Source organism: Danio rerio, chromosome 20 (assembly GCF_049306965.1).
Source record: "Danio rerio strain Tuebingen ecotype United States chromosome 20, GRCz12tu, whole genome shotgun sequence".
In the NCBI taxonomy this organism is placed as follows: domain Eukaryota; kingdom Metazoa; phylum Chordata; class Actinopteri; order Cypriniformes; family Danionidae; genus Danio; species Danio rerio.
Window position 1 is genome coordinate 37,185,001 of NC_133195.1, and position 20,000 is coordinate 37,205,000.

The 20,000-nt window shown below is 33.9% G+C and overlaps 2 protein-coding genes across 7 annotated transcripts in view; both read left to right on the plus strand.

Moving 5' to 3' along the window:
• The window catches only part of rxrgb (retinoid X receptor, gamma b), a 44,802-nt gene extending 38,108 nt beyond the window's left edge, over positions 1-6,694 (plus strand). For both annotated transcript variants that reach the window (NM_001002345.1, XM_005160666.6), the window contains exons 7-10: positions 2,099-2,231; positions 2,326-2,417; positions 2,672-2,777; positions 6,142-6,694. In NM_001002345.1, the coding sequence (NP_001002345.1) occupies positions 2,099-2,231; positions 2,326-2,417; positions 2,672-2,777; positions 6,142-6,289 (479 nt within the window). In that variant the 3' untranslated portion in view covers positions 6,290-6,694. The remainder of the gene's footprint in view (positions 1-2,098; positions 2,232-2,325; positions 2,418-2,671; positions 2,778-6,141) is intronic.
• Positions 6,695-9,012: 2,318 nt separating this feature from the next.
• lmx1a (LIM homeobox transcription factor 1, alpha) overlaps positions 9,013-20,000 on the plus strand; it is a 19,320-nt gene continuing 8,332 nt past the window's right edge. Inside the window, 1 exon segment of one of the 5 annotated variants that reach the window (NM_001025498.1) lies at positions 9,013-9,248. In NM_001025498.1, coding sequence (NP_001020669.1) covers positions 9,013-9,248 — 236 coding nt within the window. 5 annotated transcript variants of the gene reach the window in all.

The following is a 20,000-nucleotide window of genomic DNA, read 5'->3' on the forward strand; positions in this document are numbered from 1 at the left end:
TACAGTATATTGTCCTCTCTTTATTTGTTTATTATTTTTGCCATGTTTGTGAACCACTTTGGTCAACATTCATGTTGTTTTAAGGTGCTATATAAAAAAGTTGACCTTGACCTTAGTGTCCACACTGTCATTTTTAATATCAAACCTAAAGGTACACGTAAATATTGAACTATTCTTAGCAGCATTGCAGCTATGACCAAAATAAATAAATAACTGAAATGCTTAAGCATGCTGTTTTTTTGATAGTCAGATCATCTGACATTATGACCTGTGTTTTTTTTTTTAAATTTGTTTAGATTTGAGTGGTCTATTTTGCCTTCATATTTTAGTCAAACTGCACCAGATTTGGATTGTGGATAAAGTCCACTTTAAAGATGTTTAATTCCATCCAAAGTTACAATGGCAGCGTTCAGTTATTCATGTGAGCAACTTTAACAGAACAAACACAACAGGGTTTGTTTTAATCAAAAGTGTGAACACACCCAAGACTATTAGTTTTGCCAATAGTCACTTCAGGCCAAAGGGTCAGACAGAAGCGTGTTGAATGCTGACCTCTGCTGGTCAAACATTTCACACACATCCGTCACAGAACATTACAAAGCCTCGCTAATGAAGGACTAGTGTTGGGTAAAGTAGCTTTTAAAATAATATATCACAATTTTAATCTTTAAACATAACAAACAATAAAAAGCAAAAATAACATGCATACTTTCACATTACTTTCCTTAAAAACTTATGTAATTACTGACCCTCTGACTGCTCTTTTTGGTTATCTTCCAACCCCAACTACTCAAACATCAACACGCTGCATCATTGCCTTTACCACCTTGCAACATGTGTCTCCTCCATCATCAGAACACTGGATAAGAGAGGTTCTACATTGCATCTATCCTGAGAAACTAAGATAAAGGATCCTTGAACTCCATTAACAAAACATGGAGTCCCATACTGTCTGTCATTGAGAACCCTAACATTTCAGAACCTGCTCACTAGACTTTCAAACGGGAGAACGAGATACTTTTAGTATTTACTTTACATTTTCTTCTTCTATATTTACCTGTATTTTTATTATATCTTTTCATTTATTTATTTATTTATTTATTATTATTTTTTTATTAGTTTATTATTTATTTATCTGTGTCTTGATTCACCTTTGCATACTTATTGAAAGCCTCAGGAAATAGGGTGGGAGATGGGAGGGATGGTTCTACAGTTTTCTTGTTTTTGTTGTTGCTATATATTTGATGTCATCTCTTTGCTGATAGGACACCTATTTTTATATACATTTATAAGTTTGTATATTATCTGGAAAAAAACACAATAAAACTATTGAAATGAAAAAGTGAAGTAATTTAGTTACTTTTTTAGTTACTTTTTATAATAAAAAAAGTAACTGAAGATTGCAATATGTTACTTTTAAAAGTAAATTTACCCAACACTGTTTTAATTTGATGAAAGTTTTTTTCAGAGGTTGTTTTTCTCCTCAGGATGGAACAAAAATAAAAAGGAAAATTAACATAAAAAGTAATTTAGTTACTTTTATAGTTACACTTTTTATACTTCAAAAAGTAACTGAAGATTGTAAGGTGTTACTTTTAAATGTAACTTTACCCAACACTGTTTAGAATGAATGAAATGATTCTCCTACTGTTGTTTTTTCCCCTTTGGATGGAACAAAATATAAAAAGCAAAAATAACATGCTCGCTTTTACATTACTTTTCTTAAAAAGTAACTAAGTAATTTAGTTACTTTTTATACTTAAAAAAGTAACTGAAGATTGTAATGTGTTACTTTTAAAAGTAACTTTACACAACATTGTGAAGAACACTGTTTTAAATGAATGAAATAATTGTTTAGATGTTCTTTTTCTCCTCAATGTGGAACAAAAATAAAAAGGAAAAATAACATGACTACTTTCACATTACATTGCTTTAAAAAGTAACAAAGAAATGTAATTTCTTTTTTGTTACTTTTTATGCGTAAAAAAGTAACTTAAGATTGTAATGTGTTACTTTTAAAAGTAACCTTACCCAACAAGGCAAAGAACACTGTTTTGAATGAATGAAATGATTATGCTGATGTTGTTTTTCTTCTCAGGATGGAACGAGCTGCTCATTGCTTCATTCTCTCATCGCTCCATCACAGTGAAAGATGGCATCCTGCTAGGCACAGGGCTTCATGTCCACAGGAGCAGTGCTCACAGTGCAGGAGTTGGCTCCATTTTCAACAGGTCAGCTTTTACACTTTCAGACAGTCAACCGGACAAGCTGTATTTTCTATTACATGTACTGTGCATTCACTTTGTGCGTGTGTTTGTGTGACAGGGTACTGACCGAACTGGTGTCTAAAATGAAGGACATGCAGATGGATAAGACAGAACTAGGCTGCCTTAGGGCCATCGTCCTCTTCAACCCTGGTGAATTTGGGTTTTTATATATATATATATATAAAATAAAAAGCAGAAATAAAGGGACAGTTTACCCAAAAAATCTGATTCTTCATGAAGCATATAACCAAAAACATATAACATATATTTATTTATATGTGTGTATGTATGTATTACCGTACACATACCGTATCTTCAATGTAATTACAGTAGATGTAAATTTGACTACATTATGTTGAGAGACCGAACATGTATTCAATCACACCAACTGTATTTTTTCATAGACGCCAAAGGCTTGTCAAACTCACTGGAGGTGGAGGCACTGAGGGAGAAGGTTTACGCCTCGCTGGAGACCTACACTAAACAGAAATACCCCGACCAGCCTGGCAGGTACAGTCACAAACACTTGACTTTCCTTCACTACATACTGATAAAGGCCGTAGGCAGTCATATATCTCCACCCCAGAAGCACTTACATACAGCAAACATTAAAGTTTTATTCTGTAGGTTTTTACTGAGGGATATCCTCATACATAACTTGCCCGATTTTTTTTTTTTACTTTCTTTCTGGCTGTTTGAATTATTATTTGAATTATGGAGTGATAAAAATAGATCTCCCAAATTCCCTCTGTAAAAAACTATCAACTATAATATGTATTTTTTTAAAAACTACTTTTTTTTAACCCGACTTCAAGATAAACAGTTAATTTTTATATGTGATTTATTTGTTCGATTTTTATGACAGTTAAACAAACAAGAAGAGAAAATATCAGAAATAAATAATAACAATACAGTCTTAAAATTCAAAGACATTTTATATAAACCTAACCTCAACCCACAGACTGTACAAAAAACAGTATATGATAAGCATAATAACTATAAGTGCCAATTCAGAAATATAGACACAGATCAGTACTGAAAGTAGAGGGTGGCATTTAGAGGACTTTTTAAATTAAATAATGTGTCATTTCCATATTTAAACATAACATTTTATTCTTAATGTAAGCAATCAACTGGGAAAGTATGATGAAGAGGAGGACGTATATGTAGGCCAATATAGGCTGTAAAACAACATGCTTATCCTGATGTATTAATACAGGCTAAATATAATATTATATAATATTAAAATATAATTTTCCCAGATATGGGTTGCGGCTGGAAGGGCATCCACTGCGTAAAAACCTGCTGGATAAGTTGGCGGTTCATTCCGCTATGGTGACCCCGGATTAATAAAAGGACTAAGCTGACAAGAAAATGAATGAATGGATTAAAATATAATGTAATATTATACTATAATATAATATAGGCTAAAACACTGCTTTATTTATTTATTTGTTTTTTTTATATATATATATTGTTTAAGTTTACAATAATAAAGCTTGTTAACAAGATTTTAATAATTATTGAAGGTATTATAGTGCTTTGTTTCGTTATTTCACCTTCATTTACAAGTACTGTATATTTCTGTCCGTTTGCATCCCAACCTTTTATGCCCCCTGGTGGCATACTCACAAACTGCTGTTACACCTAAAAACATGTTCTTGATCCCTTAGTCCTGCCACAGCTTCACATGAGGAGTTAACAGTCATTTTGAATTGTAACCTACGATAGTATGTGAAATAAATATATTACAATTAGTAGTTACAATTAATGATTATTAGCGTAAACGGGACACAATGCAACAACCTTACATTTAAAAGAGAAACATAAGGGCGATCATATGCAAAAAAGACCCCAGCCTATAATTTGTTCCAGATGTTTTCTTTCTCTTATTTATTTGTATGTTATGTGTTTGGCGCATGTACTCGTGTGCGATCGGAAAACTGTGCCCGCCTCTCCTTTCACTCCGCCCGAAGCCCCGGCTGGCCCTCTTTGGCCCAAGGTATTCGGTGGGCCGAAAAAGGCCAGCCGCTGGCCCCAAGAAAGCCCCGCTTTGGCCCGATTAGGGCCCGGAAGTGACAGTTGAAACGCCACTGGCCTTGAATCGCCCTGGCTCGCTCGCTTTAGGCGCGATAGTGGAAACGCAGCTAATGTAATGTATAGGAGGTGGGGTGTAGAGCTTTAATAATAAGATCTTTGTTAGATGTAGAAGCTGTTAACCAGAAGCTTCAAATCAATAGTTTCTTGATTTTGCTGTTTCATATAGGCATGGGACGATAACTGGTTTTAAGGTTTAGCACAGTTTTAAAAGTCAGGGTTTTAAAACCATTAAAATTTCTTTTATACCGTTCCTAAGGTATTTGTTCATTTTGTTTCTACATGTTTTTTTACAACTATATTATTGAGGGTTTTTTAGGGCAATAGTACAAAAGGACCCTCCACATCAAAAGCCACTAGTCAGTCCTTGATTCAGGAAACATTTGAAAAACAAATCTCTTATAAACCAGCATGTAGACCTGAACAGTGCAGTGACTTGCTTTTTATCCAAGTATCTTGCTTTATCAGTAGGAATGTCCAGATCCGATTACGCAGTTTCAGACTTGATCGGAAACAGACGTTACCTCCCGATCAAGACTCAAATACAAAAATACATATGTGTGCGTGTATAAATACAGTTGAGGTTAGAATTATTAGCCCCCCTGAGTTATTTTTTCTCAATTTCTGTTTTATGGAGAGAAGTTTTTTTAAACACGATTCTAAACATAATATTTCAATAACTCATTTATAATAACTGATTTATTTTATCTTTGTCATGATGACAGTAATTAATATTTTACTAGGTCTTTTTCATGACACTTCTATACAGCTTAAGGTGATATTTAAAGGCTTTACTAGGTTAATTAGGTTAACTAGACAGGTTAGGATAATTAGTCAAGTTATTGTATAAGGATGGTTTGTTCTGTAGACTATCGGAAAAAAAATATAGCTTAAAGAGGCTAATAATATTAACCTTAAAATGGTTTTCCAAAAGTTAAAAACTTATTTAAATTCAATAAAATTAAATCTAATTATTTATTCTATAATAAAAAAAATTATTATCGGACATACTGTGAACATTTCCTTCCTCTGTTAAACATCATTTGGGAAATATTTAAAAAAAAAGAGAAAAAAATCAAATGGGGGCTAATAAATATGACTTCAACTCTATATATATATATATATATATATACAGTATATATAGATAGATATTGGTTAAATGCCGGCAAAGAAGAACATGGGAGTAGCTTGAAAGCGCGAGTATGTCTGCGGTCTGCAGGTATTATAAAGTGACGACAACATTGCCACAGCAAACTGTGAGATATGTAAACTTGCAATTGCCTGCTGGGTATTTTAAGTTGAGGTTGTATTTGTTTTTCTATTCGATTTTTTTTTTTTGATTTACTGTTGATTACTGTTTGATGTTATTTATTATTTGATTGTTCAAGCTACCTCACAGAAGTGCTCTGTTAACTGAGTTGTTGAATGTTAAAATAAGATGAATCAAATAAAACATAAGCAACATCCAGGATGTATTATAGAAGTATCAGATCAGGTTTCAGTATCGGCAGATACTCAAAATCAAATGACTCAGACACAAGGGCAAAAAAACCTGATTGGGACATCCCTAGTTATCATACTGTCAGAATCTTATACCGGCCCATACCTAGTTTCATATAGGCTAATCCAATTTTATGATGTAAATAAATTATGATCAGAATAATATGAACACAGCATGAACGTTTGCAGTAAATGACATTATATTCTTAATGTAAGCAATCAACTGAAGTATGATGATAACTTTTAGTTGATTTTTTTATTTATTTTTTTGCTAAAGGTTTGCTAAGCTGCTGCTGCGTCTTCCTGCGCTTCGCTCCATCGGCCTCAAGTGTCTGGAGCACCTGTTTTTCTTTAAGCTGATTGGAGACACACCTATAGACACTTTCCTCATGGAGATGCTGGAAGCGCCACATCAGATCACGTGACACCAGCTCTAATGGACCATTTTTTGTACATATTCTTATGTAACTAATATAATAATGAACCTGATTGAAGATACTGTAGGATGCTGCATCTTTTATACTGAGCACAAATTGTTATTTGACAAAATATTGGCAGGGAAAAGACGAAGAGGAAGTCTCAAAATATATAAGGATAAAATAAATGTTATTGGTATGGTTCTGAAAAGAAATGTCTCTGTAAATAGGTAATGTCCAGGTATCCATTGTGGCAAGACAATGCAAAAATTTATATTTTATTCAAGGAATATGCGTATCAAACCCGAACAGTAATTTCTAAAATGAAGTTTAGAATTGTTTGAATAAATATTTAAATATTTAAATGTTACGTCATCGTTTTTCTTGTGTTTTTTGAATAAAAAAACGAATGAAGAAACGTGTCCTTTTCTTTTACTTGAAGTAAGCTATCGAATGTTTGTTTTTCCCACCAGAATAAGAAATCTTTAAAGAGCAAGTCACTCAATGAGGTAGGTGGTGCTGTAAGATTTTAAATAGCATCTCAATTAAGCCATAAACTACAGATAAAAGAAGAGCTCTCCCTTGCTGGAGCTCAGCTCTGCCCAAGTAGCTCTGCACTGAATAGGCTATCACTTGGAGAAAAGCTGCGCCTGCTGCATTGTCTATCGCCCGCTAGATGGTGCTATTATACGATAGAAACGTGTACTCTGCTTTTTAGCTGTGGTTTGTTTTGAAGGTACATAATTTGAACTATGGAGAAGTAGATTTCTTACAGAAGTGTGTGTGAAATATGTATATCGTAATTAGAGTACATTTATGTACAACATGTTTAATCTAAATGTTTAAGATGTACAAAATGTACAGAGATAGTGTTTAAAATGTTGAAAATTACTAATATTTACAATTTATTATTGCAAACGGGACACATTGTGATGTACGTGAGGTGTAGAGCTCCATTAGGATACATGTTGCGTGGAATCGGTTAGGCCTAAGCTTTAAATATTAAAAGCGATCAAGCTTATAGGAAAATTAGCCAACTTGTTCAGTTAACTTGATTTGAAATGTAAATAAATTATGATCACAATAATATGACATTTATAAATAGGAGTTTTATGTATATACTTGGGATTTGTTTTGTTTAGGATCGCTATATGTTGTGTTGAGTTGCTTGTAGCCTAATAGGCTTCAATTAATTTTGTACATATAAGTATGGGCAATGCTACTTTAATTGTATTAACCCAGTGTATATTTATTCATTTTTTTTAACCCAGCTGTTAGGTTTGTCCATATTTTACCCAAAAATGACTTGGCAATAGATGCCCAATTTTTGTAGAGTTGACTTATTTTCAAGAAATTTAATGTTTATTTCAGCTTTTTGAAACGTCATGTTTTACAGAACAAAAATACAATGAATGGAAGATGTACATAGCCTATTTGTTATGCATTGTAGTTGTTTTGTAATGTCATTTTTCAGGACATCACGTTAAGACATTTGAATCCATTCAATAGGCTTTTTTAATCGGAGAAAATAGGAAATCATTTGATAGGCTTTTACGATTGATGTTTTTATACTCTAGAAATGCTGGGTTGTATGAATTTCAATTTGGGTAAAAATTAATATTTTAAAATAAATAAAAATTTGATTACTGTTTTAAAATTTTACGCAAATTAAGGTTTTTATAAGCATTTATTAGCTATGCAACTGAAATCTTATATTAGCCTACATTTGGGGCTTTTCATACCCAAATGTATTTTTGTCATGCTTAATTTTGTATATAGTTTTGTTCAATTAAAGATGTTTATATGTTTAGACGGGTGGCGCAGTTGATAGCTTGGTAGCCTCACAGGAAGGCTGCTTGTTCGAGCCTCGGCTCAGTTGGCGTTTCTGTGTGGAATTTGCATGCTCTCCCTGTGTTCGCATGGGTTTCCTCCGGGTATAGGGGAATTGGGTTGGGTAGGCTAAATTGTCCATAGTGCGTGTGTGTGTGTGTGAATGAGTGTGTATGGATGTTTCCCGGTAAAAGGTTGCAGCTGGAAGGGCATCCGCTGAGTAAAACATATGCTGGATAAGTTGGCGGTTCATTCCGCTGTTGCGACTTCTGATTAATAAAGGTACGAATGAATAGGCTAAATGTAGGCTATTTAGACTTCATAAGTTTAATGGCTGTATTGCGCACTCCACCTGCTTATGGGAGGAGAGAGATGTGTGCGTGTGTGTGTGTGTGTGTGAGAGAGAGAGAGAGAGAGAGAGAGTATATGTCTTTCAGGTTTATTTTCACATGGCGCTTTTGTGTGCGTTTACAACTGTCTGACGTGCCATCGGAAGTTACAACAGGAAATTGGATTTATTCTTTTAAATGGTAGGTGCATGTGTTATTGAAAGTTTTTAGTGTCGTTTAGTGTTTATAAAAGCATGCTGATATAGGCTACATGTGACAGTAATGGTATGCACCTTGACTATTTTGATGTCGCACAAAAAAAGATAATTGAATTTTTTATTTTTTGTTATTTTGTTGAGCTTTCGTTTGATTAAGCTAATCTATTTGATCTATTTTAGCATTCCTTTTTTCTTATTAGGGTATTCAAGTTTGTAATCGTGCTTTTATTTTTATTTTTTGGTATTTTTCAGTCTTGGTATCATTTTAACTTCAATTATCATTTTATCATTTTAACTTCAAAGCCCTAAAAAAAGTAAAATACACTTTAGTTCGTTTGTCCAACATGCGCATTAAATGACTCTCTGGATAATGATGTGCCAGATGGATGACACGTTTGTCGTTTTTGCAGACATGTGGAGAAAGAGCGTGTGTGAGGGGTGTAATGAGCTCATCCGGGACAGGTACCTGCTCCGCGTGCAGGACGGGCTGTGGCACGAGCGCTGCCTGCACTGCGCATCATGTCGCGAGCCTCTGAAAGACACCTGCTTTCTCCGCAATAAAACACTCTACTGCAAGCGAGACTACCAGAAGTAAGCTCAAATTTACTGATGTAAACAGTTATTTCGTTTTATGAATTGTCCTTGAAGTTCAACACGGAAAGTGTGTGATGTTAGTCCACAAGTAAAAAGTTTATTTCATGCTAAACGTGTTTACATTATCTTAAGTTTAGCATGAAGTTCTAGCTTATGTGTTTTGCCTAGTAGCTTATAAAGATTATATTTTGACACCGTGGTTTACTTTCCTTAAATCAAATTTATCAAATTCTAAAGTTTAAAAAACGAAATGTGTTTGCACAAGATCACTGCTTGAAATATTATGTTGCTTTTTTTCTGTTCTAGTTTTATTTTATTCGGCAGTTATAGTGCCATGCAGATTCTTTGAATTTTAAATTTAAATAAATTAAAACTTTACATTTAAATAAACTTGCACTTTAAATAAATCGATATAAATTATTCGCTGTAAGAAAAAATAGGCTATATTAGCCTATTTTGATGACTGAAAATTTTCACGGAAAAGCAAAACTTTATTTTAATGCCTTCACAGCGAAAACCCCAATCTGGAGCCTTTATTTTAAAGAGTGTTTATAGAAAGTCCAAAAAATTATTAATTAACTGGTCATAATAACAGTCATCTTGTTATATTAACCTTTTAACTGTCCCACTAAGAAAAATAAATTGGATAGCATTTCTTAATTCCTAATGTCGCTAGTTAACACACTCAAAGCATTTTTTCCCAACACCTCCTACAAATATCAATATTAAAATGGATTATGTCGGCTATATGGTAAAAAAGGAATTCATACATAAAAAAATATGAAAATATGAAGTGTAAGGCCAATTTATTTTTTAAAATACATTAAAAATCTAACATTTTTAAATACTAAATCATCTTTATTTTTTGAAGTATGCCATACAATAATTCAGATTCTCATTTAACATGTTTTCTTCTGTTTTTTATTTATTTTTTTTTTTTTAACATAAAACCAAAATTAAGTGTAGTAGTGCAACAGGGTGTTTTCCTTTTTGTAAACTAACAATGTTTTGTGTGTAAACCATTATTTAAAACAGTTAAAATAGGGTCAATCATTTGGTAGACCAATTAAAGGTTTATATTAACCTTTGAAAATTTAAGGCTAACAAAAATGTTTTGTGAAATAACGCGTTATAAATAAGGAAAGAAAATAATAATAATAATAATACCTAGGCTAAATATAGGCTACATTTAAAGTAGGCTTAAGCATTTAAAGTTTTTGTTTTTTTGCACCACAAATTGCAGTGATGACTGTAATGTTTGTATGCAGCAAACTGATGTTTTCTTGCTATTAAATTTGCCTAATGCTCACAACATAATTTTAATAGGCAACAAATTCCCTACTACATAGGCCTACTTGCTGATATAAAATTATCCTGTTACGCTTGTTAGCATAAACGTTCAAAAATGGATCCTCGGCCTCGTCTTAGTGTTGTGTTTTGTGTATTGGGAGACTTTGGCACGGAAGTCCTGAAAAAAGACAAGGTGACTGCAGGAGGAAGGGTCGCGGTGGGCCGTGGAATGCGAGGCGGCTTTCACACACACAAACACACACACGGTTAGATCAGGAGGACAGCACTACTGACACGCTGTCAAGATGTGTTAAATTAGCAGGACCCATCGGCGTGGCAACGGCAAGCTGGGGACAGCATATGGCCACATCGACACGATGCTCGGACCCCCTCGGCTACCCCAAAACTCAGTCTGATTCACATTCTCACCTCCAAATGCGAAAAAGTCTGCCAAACGACCGAGCGTGATCGACGTTAGTAAAGGTAAAGGTGCGTTTCATTTTTGACAGGTGAGAAAGCCAGGCTTCTGGCGTGCAGAATTCAATATGGCGTCTTACCTGACCAACGTAGTCTGTTTTGTATAAATTATTTTTGATGTGTTTAGTTTGTTTATGTATTATCAATCAGTTTGAATCTCATAGCCTATTAATTTATTGTTGTATTATTTTGGAATCATTAAGTTATTTTAATCTTATTTTTATCCAGGCCTATAAATGCTGTATGTTTTTTATTTACCTTAAAGGAATAGTTCATCCAAACATGAACATTTACTCACTATTTACTCACCCTGAAGTGGTTTTTGAACCTTTTAGTTTCTTTTCTGTAACACAAAAGAAAATATGTTGAAGAAAGTTAAAAAATTGCATCCATTGTCTTCCATAGGAAAAAAATACTAGGGGAAATATAGGTTTTCGGCTTTTTTTCAGTATATCTCCTTTTGTGTCCAAAGGTTAGAAACAGTGAAGGGTAAGTAGAACTTTCATTTTGAGGTGAATTTTCCTTTTAGCATTTGATTATTAAGCTTTTTGTGTAATTAAGCTATATGCGCTATTTATGCTATTTATTAATATTTTTTTAAATAAACACTTATATTTTAGACTACTTTCCTATCCCCCAAACATTTCCACAGACCCCCTTACACTTTCTTGCTCTAATTAAAGTTGGTTTTATAATCACACATTCAGATTTTCACCTTAATACTATAATTTCAGAAAATAATTCTACATAGGAAAATCTTATTAGCAGCCCATGACTATCAAAGTACAACTGTTCACAGTCAATATAGTGCTAATGTTGTTTTAAAGTCATACTTGAATGCGATTTCAGGATGAATATTCAAAGTAGCAAGTCACAAACTGTCACTGTTTAAAAAGGAATGAATGTGTGAATATAAAACCAACTATACGTCAATCTTGACCTGGGCATCTCAGTGCCTCGGATAAAAAACTGCTTTAATGAACCAAAAAGTTTATTTATTTATTTATTTATTTATTTATTTATCTCTCAGGCGTTACTGCAGAATAACCTTTTTGGAACCTTTAATTTTAAGATGGTAAATTTATTTCATTGGAACGTTGAGTTAACATGAATGGAGACATGGTAAATGGACCAAAAGTGCTTAAAGTTGTCATGAAATGGAAGTTACTGTAAGATTGTCCTTTTTTCCCATATAGTGACGTACACCCAATTAAAACAGTGTTAAAATGTGGGGTGGTGTATAATTTTTTTCATTAGGAACTGATTGGACTGTTGAAGGACAAATGTTGCTAATAACATGACAAATGACTAATGATTAACAAATGGACAAAAGTACGGCAGAAACAAGAAACTCTCTGTTAGCCATGTGACCAGAAATTAAGAAAAGTCATTTCTAGGGGCCAGGGAAGGTTATGGCATTTGTTAAAAGATTATGAGGCTAAATTAAGTGCACAGATACATCATTTATAACAAGCACTACTATATTCATTCAATCATTCATTCATTTTCTTTTCGGCTTAGTCTCTTTATTAATCTGTGATCGCAACATTGGAATGAACCCTCCACTCAATCATTAATTAATTCATTTTCTTTTTGGCTAAGTACTTTTATTAATCTGTGGTTGTCACAGCGGAAAGAACCGCCTACTTCATTCATTCATTCATTCATTCATTCATTCATTCATTCATTTTCTTTTCTGCTTTGTCCTTTTATTAATCTGTGGTTGCCACAGCGGAATGAACCGCCAACTCATTCATTCATTCATTTTCTTTTCGGCTTTGTCCTTTTATTAATCTGGGGTCGCCACAGTGGAATGAACCACCAACCTATGCCCTTCCAGCTGCAACTCATGACTGGGAAACATCCATACACACTCATTTACACACATACACACACTATGGACAATTTAGCCTACCCAGTTCACCTGTACCGCATGTCTTTAGACTGTGGGGCAAACCGATGCACCCGGGGGAAACCCACGCGAACACGGGGAGAACATGCAAACTCCACACACAAATGCCAACTGACCCAGCTGAGGCTTGAACCAGCGTCCTTCTTGCTGTGAAGTGATCGAGCTACCCACTGCGCCACCGTGGCGCCCTACTATATAAATATAAAATTAAGAAGAACAAATATTAATTTCATTGCAACTTTAAAATACTAATAGTGTTATTATGATTTTTGTCCGTGGAGTACAACAGCAGTACAAAATGATTGTGATATCTGGCCTACCTAGCTTTTGATCATGAATAGGATGTCTTGCTGGAGGATGACATCATCCTCCATGGAGGGTATTTCTTCAGTGATTCCCAGCCAGGAATATTTGGAAAGATGACTTTAATGTTAAACGTCATGAAGTATTGCCCTTTTTGAGTTCTGATCACCATCTGAGAGTGATTCAACCTCTTAAAGGGAAAGTTAACCCAAAAGATGAAAATTCTGCCATTATTTACCCCTCACCTTCCACTTGCTTCTAACCTCTTTAAGTTTCTTTCTCTGATGGCTAAGGAATATAATCATTTTGATGAATGTTGAAAACTCTATTGACTTTTATTGTATTATATGGAAGTTAGTGGTTTCAAACATTCTTCAAAATATCTTCTTTTGTGTTTAACTGAAAAAAGAAAGGTTTGTCACCACTTCAGGTTGAGTGAATGGAGAGAACTGTGTCATTTTTTGGTGAAGTATCCTTCATTCATTCATTCATTCATTCATTCATTCATTCATTTCCCTTTGGCTTAGTCTCTTATTTATCAGGGGTCACCACAGCGGAATGAATTGCAAACTAATCTGGCATATGCTTTACGCGGTGGATGCCCTTCCAGCTGCAACCCAGTACTGAGAAACACCCATAGAGTCTTAAATTGACACACACTCATACACTATGGCCAATGTTTGTTAATCCAATTCACCTTTAGCACATTTCTTTGGACTGTGGGGGAAACTGAAGCTGGCTTAAGTATCCTCCCATACAATTAATTTCCGTATCTGGTTAGATTTTCAACAAAACCTCTGCCTTTTGCTAATCCTGCAGTGCATCTCACATTAGGAGTCCATCAGCCAAAGTAATAATGATTGTGAAGTGACCACTGTGCTTTTAATAAGAGCACTGAGGCTGAGTGGAGGATTGGACCATATGCTGTGGGTGCAGAAGAGCCTCGCGCTGGAGAATATGAGTGTGTTTGTGTGTTGAGGAGGGGGTTCATCTAGCGGGGATCGCTGTGTGTGTGAAGTATGTCAAGGCATCTGGATAGGTTGGTGCCCAGCGGTGCCCCTGCTTGATGCCCGTCCGAGCGTGAGATATCTGACCTGACCAATTAGCCACATACGCAGCATTTGGCTGGCACTTCTACCCAGTAGGCCAGTACTTCACTGTGGTGCAGAGGGGTGTGGAGCTCGCTGACCCAGCACTTACTGACCAGGTTAAGGAGCAGCTTTATTGGAAATGGGTCAGCAGGCTGCTTTGTTATGAGATAATTCACTGCTTTGTTACGGTGATCAGTTTGATTTGGACTCAAAGTGATGCTTAGACTTTAATTAGAGGATTGTAGCTGATGAATTTGCAAGAATGATCCCCCAGACTCTTGATCAGTATCTGTTTTAAGAGAACATAGAGCAATATTTAAGTGATTCTCAATTAAGTTCAAGTTCATTTATTTATAAAGCACAAAAAAACAAAGACTTTGGACTGATCAAACTGCTGTACAAAAGACAAAGAAAATTTAAAAAAGAATAAAAAAAAATGAGAATAAGCCAAGAGAAGCGCCTGAATACATTTAAAAATGAAGCAGTATACAGGACTATTAAAATAATATAAAAAAAACCCCAAGCTAAATAGGTACATTTTTTTGGAGTGATTTAAAAATAGATATTGATGGAGCCATTCTAATCTCAAGGGGCAAAGTTTTCAAAACCGAGGACCTGCCACAGAGAAAGCTCTGTCCTTTCGTTTCAGTCTAGACCGAGGAACTAAAAGAAGAATTTGATCACTTCATTTAAAAGATCTTACGGGACTGTAAAAGTGCAACAGCTCTAAGAGATGGGTATTATACACAAGTAAAAGCACTTTTAAATCAATCTGAATTGCTCGGGCAGCCAATGGAGGCCCCTTAGAAGAGGGGTAATGTGGTCATGTTTCCTGCTATTACAAATGAATCTAGCTGCAGCATTTTGACCAACTGAAGGTGAGAAATGTGTGATTTTTTTTTTAAAATGCCACAGTAAAGTGCATTGCAGTAGTCTAACCATGACGTATAATAAAAGCATGGACCGCCATCTCTAGTGTGGTGAGATTAAAGAAATGTTTGACTTTAGACAGCAAGCGGAGTTGATAAAAACTGAAGCCTATAACCGAACTGATATGTTTGTCTAGTTTCAGTGACTTATCATGGATGACACCCAGATTTCACACACTGGGTGATCTGAAGGCAGAGAAGCAGCCCAGATCTAGGCATGTGGCTTAAATATTATCAGTAAGGCTGAAAACAACCACCTCTGTCCTGTCATTATTTAATGTTAAATTTTAATGTTAATTTTAATCTCTTCTAAGCACCTTAGTAAGATACTAAGAGCGAGACAGTCATTTCTCTTAATGTGTAAGCAAATCATCAGCACAGAAATGGAAAAACACCCCGTGACTTCTTACAATCAGGATAATTGGAAAGATGATTTTGTTGTTAAACTTTATTAAAGAATGGAAATTCTGTTATACTCACCCTCATGTCATTTCAGGTCTCTTTCATTTGTCTTTGGAACACAAATTAAGATATTTTAGATGAAATCTAAGAGTTCTGTCATCCTCCATACACACTCAAAATCAAGAAACCAAAAACATTCCACGAGACTTCAGTGAATGAAATATATTTATATGAAGCTTTAAGAACACTTTTGTGAGCCAACAAACCTGCAAAATGACTTTGTTTTCTCTTAATCTGCAAGTCCTGGTGCATTTATTACACGCAATAATATGCTTGTGTGTTGCACTTTTGACTCTAATGGGAATATGTCATATTGCCCATAGTAAACATGCACCCTAAAGACCTAACAATTTTTATTTTTGGGTGAAATAACACCAGATATTTGCCATAGTAGTTTGAAACAATATGTCTGAGTTGGTTATGTCAATTATAGTACAAAAACTAAGTAATGAACTGCCACTACTTGCCAGCAGTTATTTTATTACTTCTATTTGTGTTAAAAATACCATAGTTAAATCTAAACCACACTGAGTTGAATAAACGGAATTTCAACTCTGAAAACTGGACTGACAGTTTCAGTTTACTAGAACTTCTATGTTAAGCTGCTTTGACACAATCTACATTGTAAAAGTGCTTTAGAAATAAAGATGAATTGAACCAAACTTTAGTAATTTGAAATAATATAATGTATAAGAAATATTATATTGATAAAAGGTAATAATATAAATGTACTTGCAGTTTATTACAAGGTTTTTGTACCACACTGTAAAAAATTCTATAATTTTACGGTTTATTTCCGGCAGCTGGGGTGCCTAAAAAAAGGTAATAGAATAACGGCCATTAAATTACAGAAATTTACTGTAAAATAACAGAGGTTAAACTACAGAAATACACCAAAACTTTAAGGAAATTTCTGTAATTTAATGTTCGTTATTTTAAAGTAAATTTCTGTAATTTAACAGCCATTATTTTACGTCTTTTTTCTGGCATCCCAGCTACTCAAAAATGAACCGTAAAATTGCGCATTTTTTACAGTGCATAATATAGAACACCAACCCAGACAATATATCACTTTAAACTATTAAAAATGTTAACAAAACTAACTTTTTCTAACTTTTCAAGGTTAAGAGTAAGTGTAAGAAAGATCAAGATCCCATAATGCAATTAAAACGCATAAATAAATGAGGAATACATTAAGACTTTTTTACAGTGTATAATGCAATTTAAAAGCAAAGAAAGAGAAAATGTCTGTGAATCATAAGATCCATGGGCAAAATTTAAAGAACTGTTATTTTTTTAGTTTAGAAAACCTGCAGTTTCCAAAAATGTGCATTCACGCTCAAACAGCAATAGTGTTGTTGTTTATGATGGAGTACAGAATTCACTTTTTTCTGTCCCTCTGCTGAACCCAAAAGAGCTCTCAGTTTCCAGAGCAACACTAATAGTCCTCAACAATGCAAGGCTTTGGGATGGAATTTTTTTTCTGTACATGAAGACACTGCACCCAATGGAGATACTGAGATACCTGAGATTACAGTGGATACAAAAATATACATTTAAAGTACCAGTTTGGATCCTTTAGGTACTCCCCTTAAAAAAATTACTCCCCCGTGACAGCATTTTGTACCATAGTGTTTGATAATGACTTCTAAGGAATGGATATGGAAAATTCAGCATTACATCACAAAAAAATAAGTACATTTTAATATATGCTTAAACAAAAGACTTACTTTGAATTCTAAAAATATTTCCTCACATTTCTTTTTGAATTTTTCCTATTCATCTCAATATCTTTCACAAAATCATATCCCAAACATTTGACCGGTTGTGGAGCATCAGAGATTCCAGGAATGTTGCTGAGTCGCCCCGTCCATCAAGAAGTGAGACGGGAGCGAAAACAGGGGCACAGACACATACCTCCAGCTGGCTGAGTGTGCATCTCAGCGCCTGGCAACCAGAGCTGGGCTTCAGCGGGTCAGACAGAGGCGTCCGGCTCCAGCACTGTGTCCGGGGCAGGACTCCCGGGGCGGCGGGAGAAAGAAGCTCTGCAGGCTGTGGCTCCAGACGGAGGGAAAGAATCAGGCCTCCCGGCGGTCCAGGGAATGATCTTAACTCCACTTAACCAAACCCAGTCAAAAGAGGGAGCTGGCCCTGAGCCTCGCTGCCATTGTCTTGCCCTGGCAGACACCACATTTTCTGTTTGTCAAACTGGCCTGAGATTTCCGCGCCCGGAGGGGGGCAGAGAGCAGAGCTGGGGTTTACGGTTCAGGGTGGATCTGACAGGAGGGCTTCCAGAGAGGTGTGACAGCATCAGATGAAGACTGACAGGTTATTTCTTCATGTGAGACACTATGGGCAAACTCACTGAGGTTTTGTGTGACTTTGCATATCTTCTTTTAGTCTAAAAAAAAAAGCAAAATACAGTGTTTGTATTTATCTTTTCATCTGTATTTAGATTCCAATAGTTATATCTTTCTCAAACTGGTTGCGGTACCTTTTCAAAAGGTATACAAATTCGTACCTAAACGGTCCTTATTAATAGCTCAAGGATACATATTAGTACCTAGAAAGTACAAAGTATTCCTCTTAAAACTTTTAGGTTCAAATAAATAATGTCACCTTGGAGTTATAAAGTTCTATTTGCAAAGAGTATGTGTGTAACATTTGTTTTTCTTAATAAAAAGTTTTAAAATGTAACAACTTAAAAAAAACATCCCATAATGTAAATAAGTTGTCATTTAATAAGAATATGTCAATAACTCAATTTTGACAAAAATGTCAGATAGAACCTTATAATTCTAAAGAGACGATATGTTTGAGGTACCAATATGTACCCTTTAGGTATAAATGTGTACCTTTTTTTTCTGAATGCACATCATATATTGTTTATGCACATATACTGTTTGTTGCACAATATGGGGATTACAGAGTGGTTTATTTTTATAGTTTTAATCAGTTTTGTACTCCTTTATTTATATATATATATATATATATATATATATATATATATATATATATATATATATATATATATATATATATATATATATATATATATATATATATATATACACAGCATGTATATACAGTATATATATATATATATATATATATATATATATATATTTATTTATTTATTTTTTTTTTTTTGTACTGGTATTTTCACTGTTACTTTTCTTTGTTAACTGTCATAAAAATTTGATTAATCTTAAGAAAAAAAGACATTACACTAACGTGAATTTATGGTGAAATCTTAACTTTAGTGTCTTGCATTAATGCTACAAAAGATTAATGCTGTTTTTAATTTCAATCATGTACAGTATAAAAATATTTAATCAAACACAGTTTCTTTAAATAATAGCCCTTTGATCATTGTGTCAGTACACTAAAGATATAATTCTGGGTTGTTGGTAAACTAAAATGTAAACCATAAAACTAAGACCGGTTTTGATACTTGATATAAAATAAGTGAAATAATCATTAACTGAAATTCATTAAATAAAACTTTTGATTTAGTTAAATTGGACATATATATAAATTGGACATATATATATAATCAATGCTAAAACAACAAAATTACTAATCATTTAACATAAATTAAAATAGAAAAGAGAAATTTAAGAAAATTCAAGCTATTAATAAAATGTTAAAGTATCTTAGAAATTGTACAGTATATTAACAGAAATGCAACATTTTAACATGCATTGACAATCACATCAATTAATTACATTTTTAAAAATATATTAAAATTGAAGTTAAAGAAGCCTTTGTTTTATATATATATATATATATCTCATTTTTTTACTGTTTTTTGGTGGCTTCTTCCTTGGTTTTTCCCATTTTAATAAAGATTGTCTGACTGATATTATATATTTTTTGTTTTGTTTTGTTTGTTTATTGCCGTTTAGTATTTAAATATTCACTGATTTACTTTAGTCAGCGATTGTGCTATATGTTGCATTTTACTTTAACCTTTGCTGTTTTTTAGATTGGAATTTGCATTTATTTTTAGCAGATGCTTTTACCCAAAGAGACGTAGGAATGTGGATAACAAATTTCACCAGGCTGGGACGTTAAAAGTGAATTTTGTGCAAAAAATTGGGAATTAAAATCAAGTTTAAGTCTTCATTCAAAAACATGAAAAAATCCTAATTATTCCAATTTTTTTCCATCACAGTCAAAGAGCACAATCTTTAACTGTTGTGTCTTTTAGCCGAAATAAAATAAGACTTTCTCCAGAAGAAAAAATATTATAGGAAATACTGTGAAAATCCCTTACTCTGTT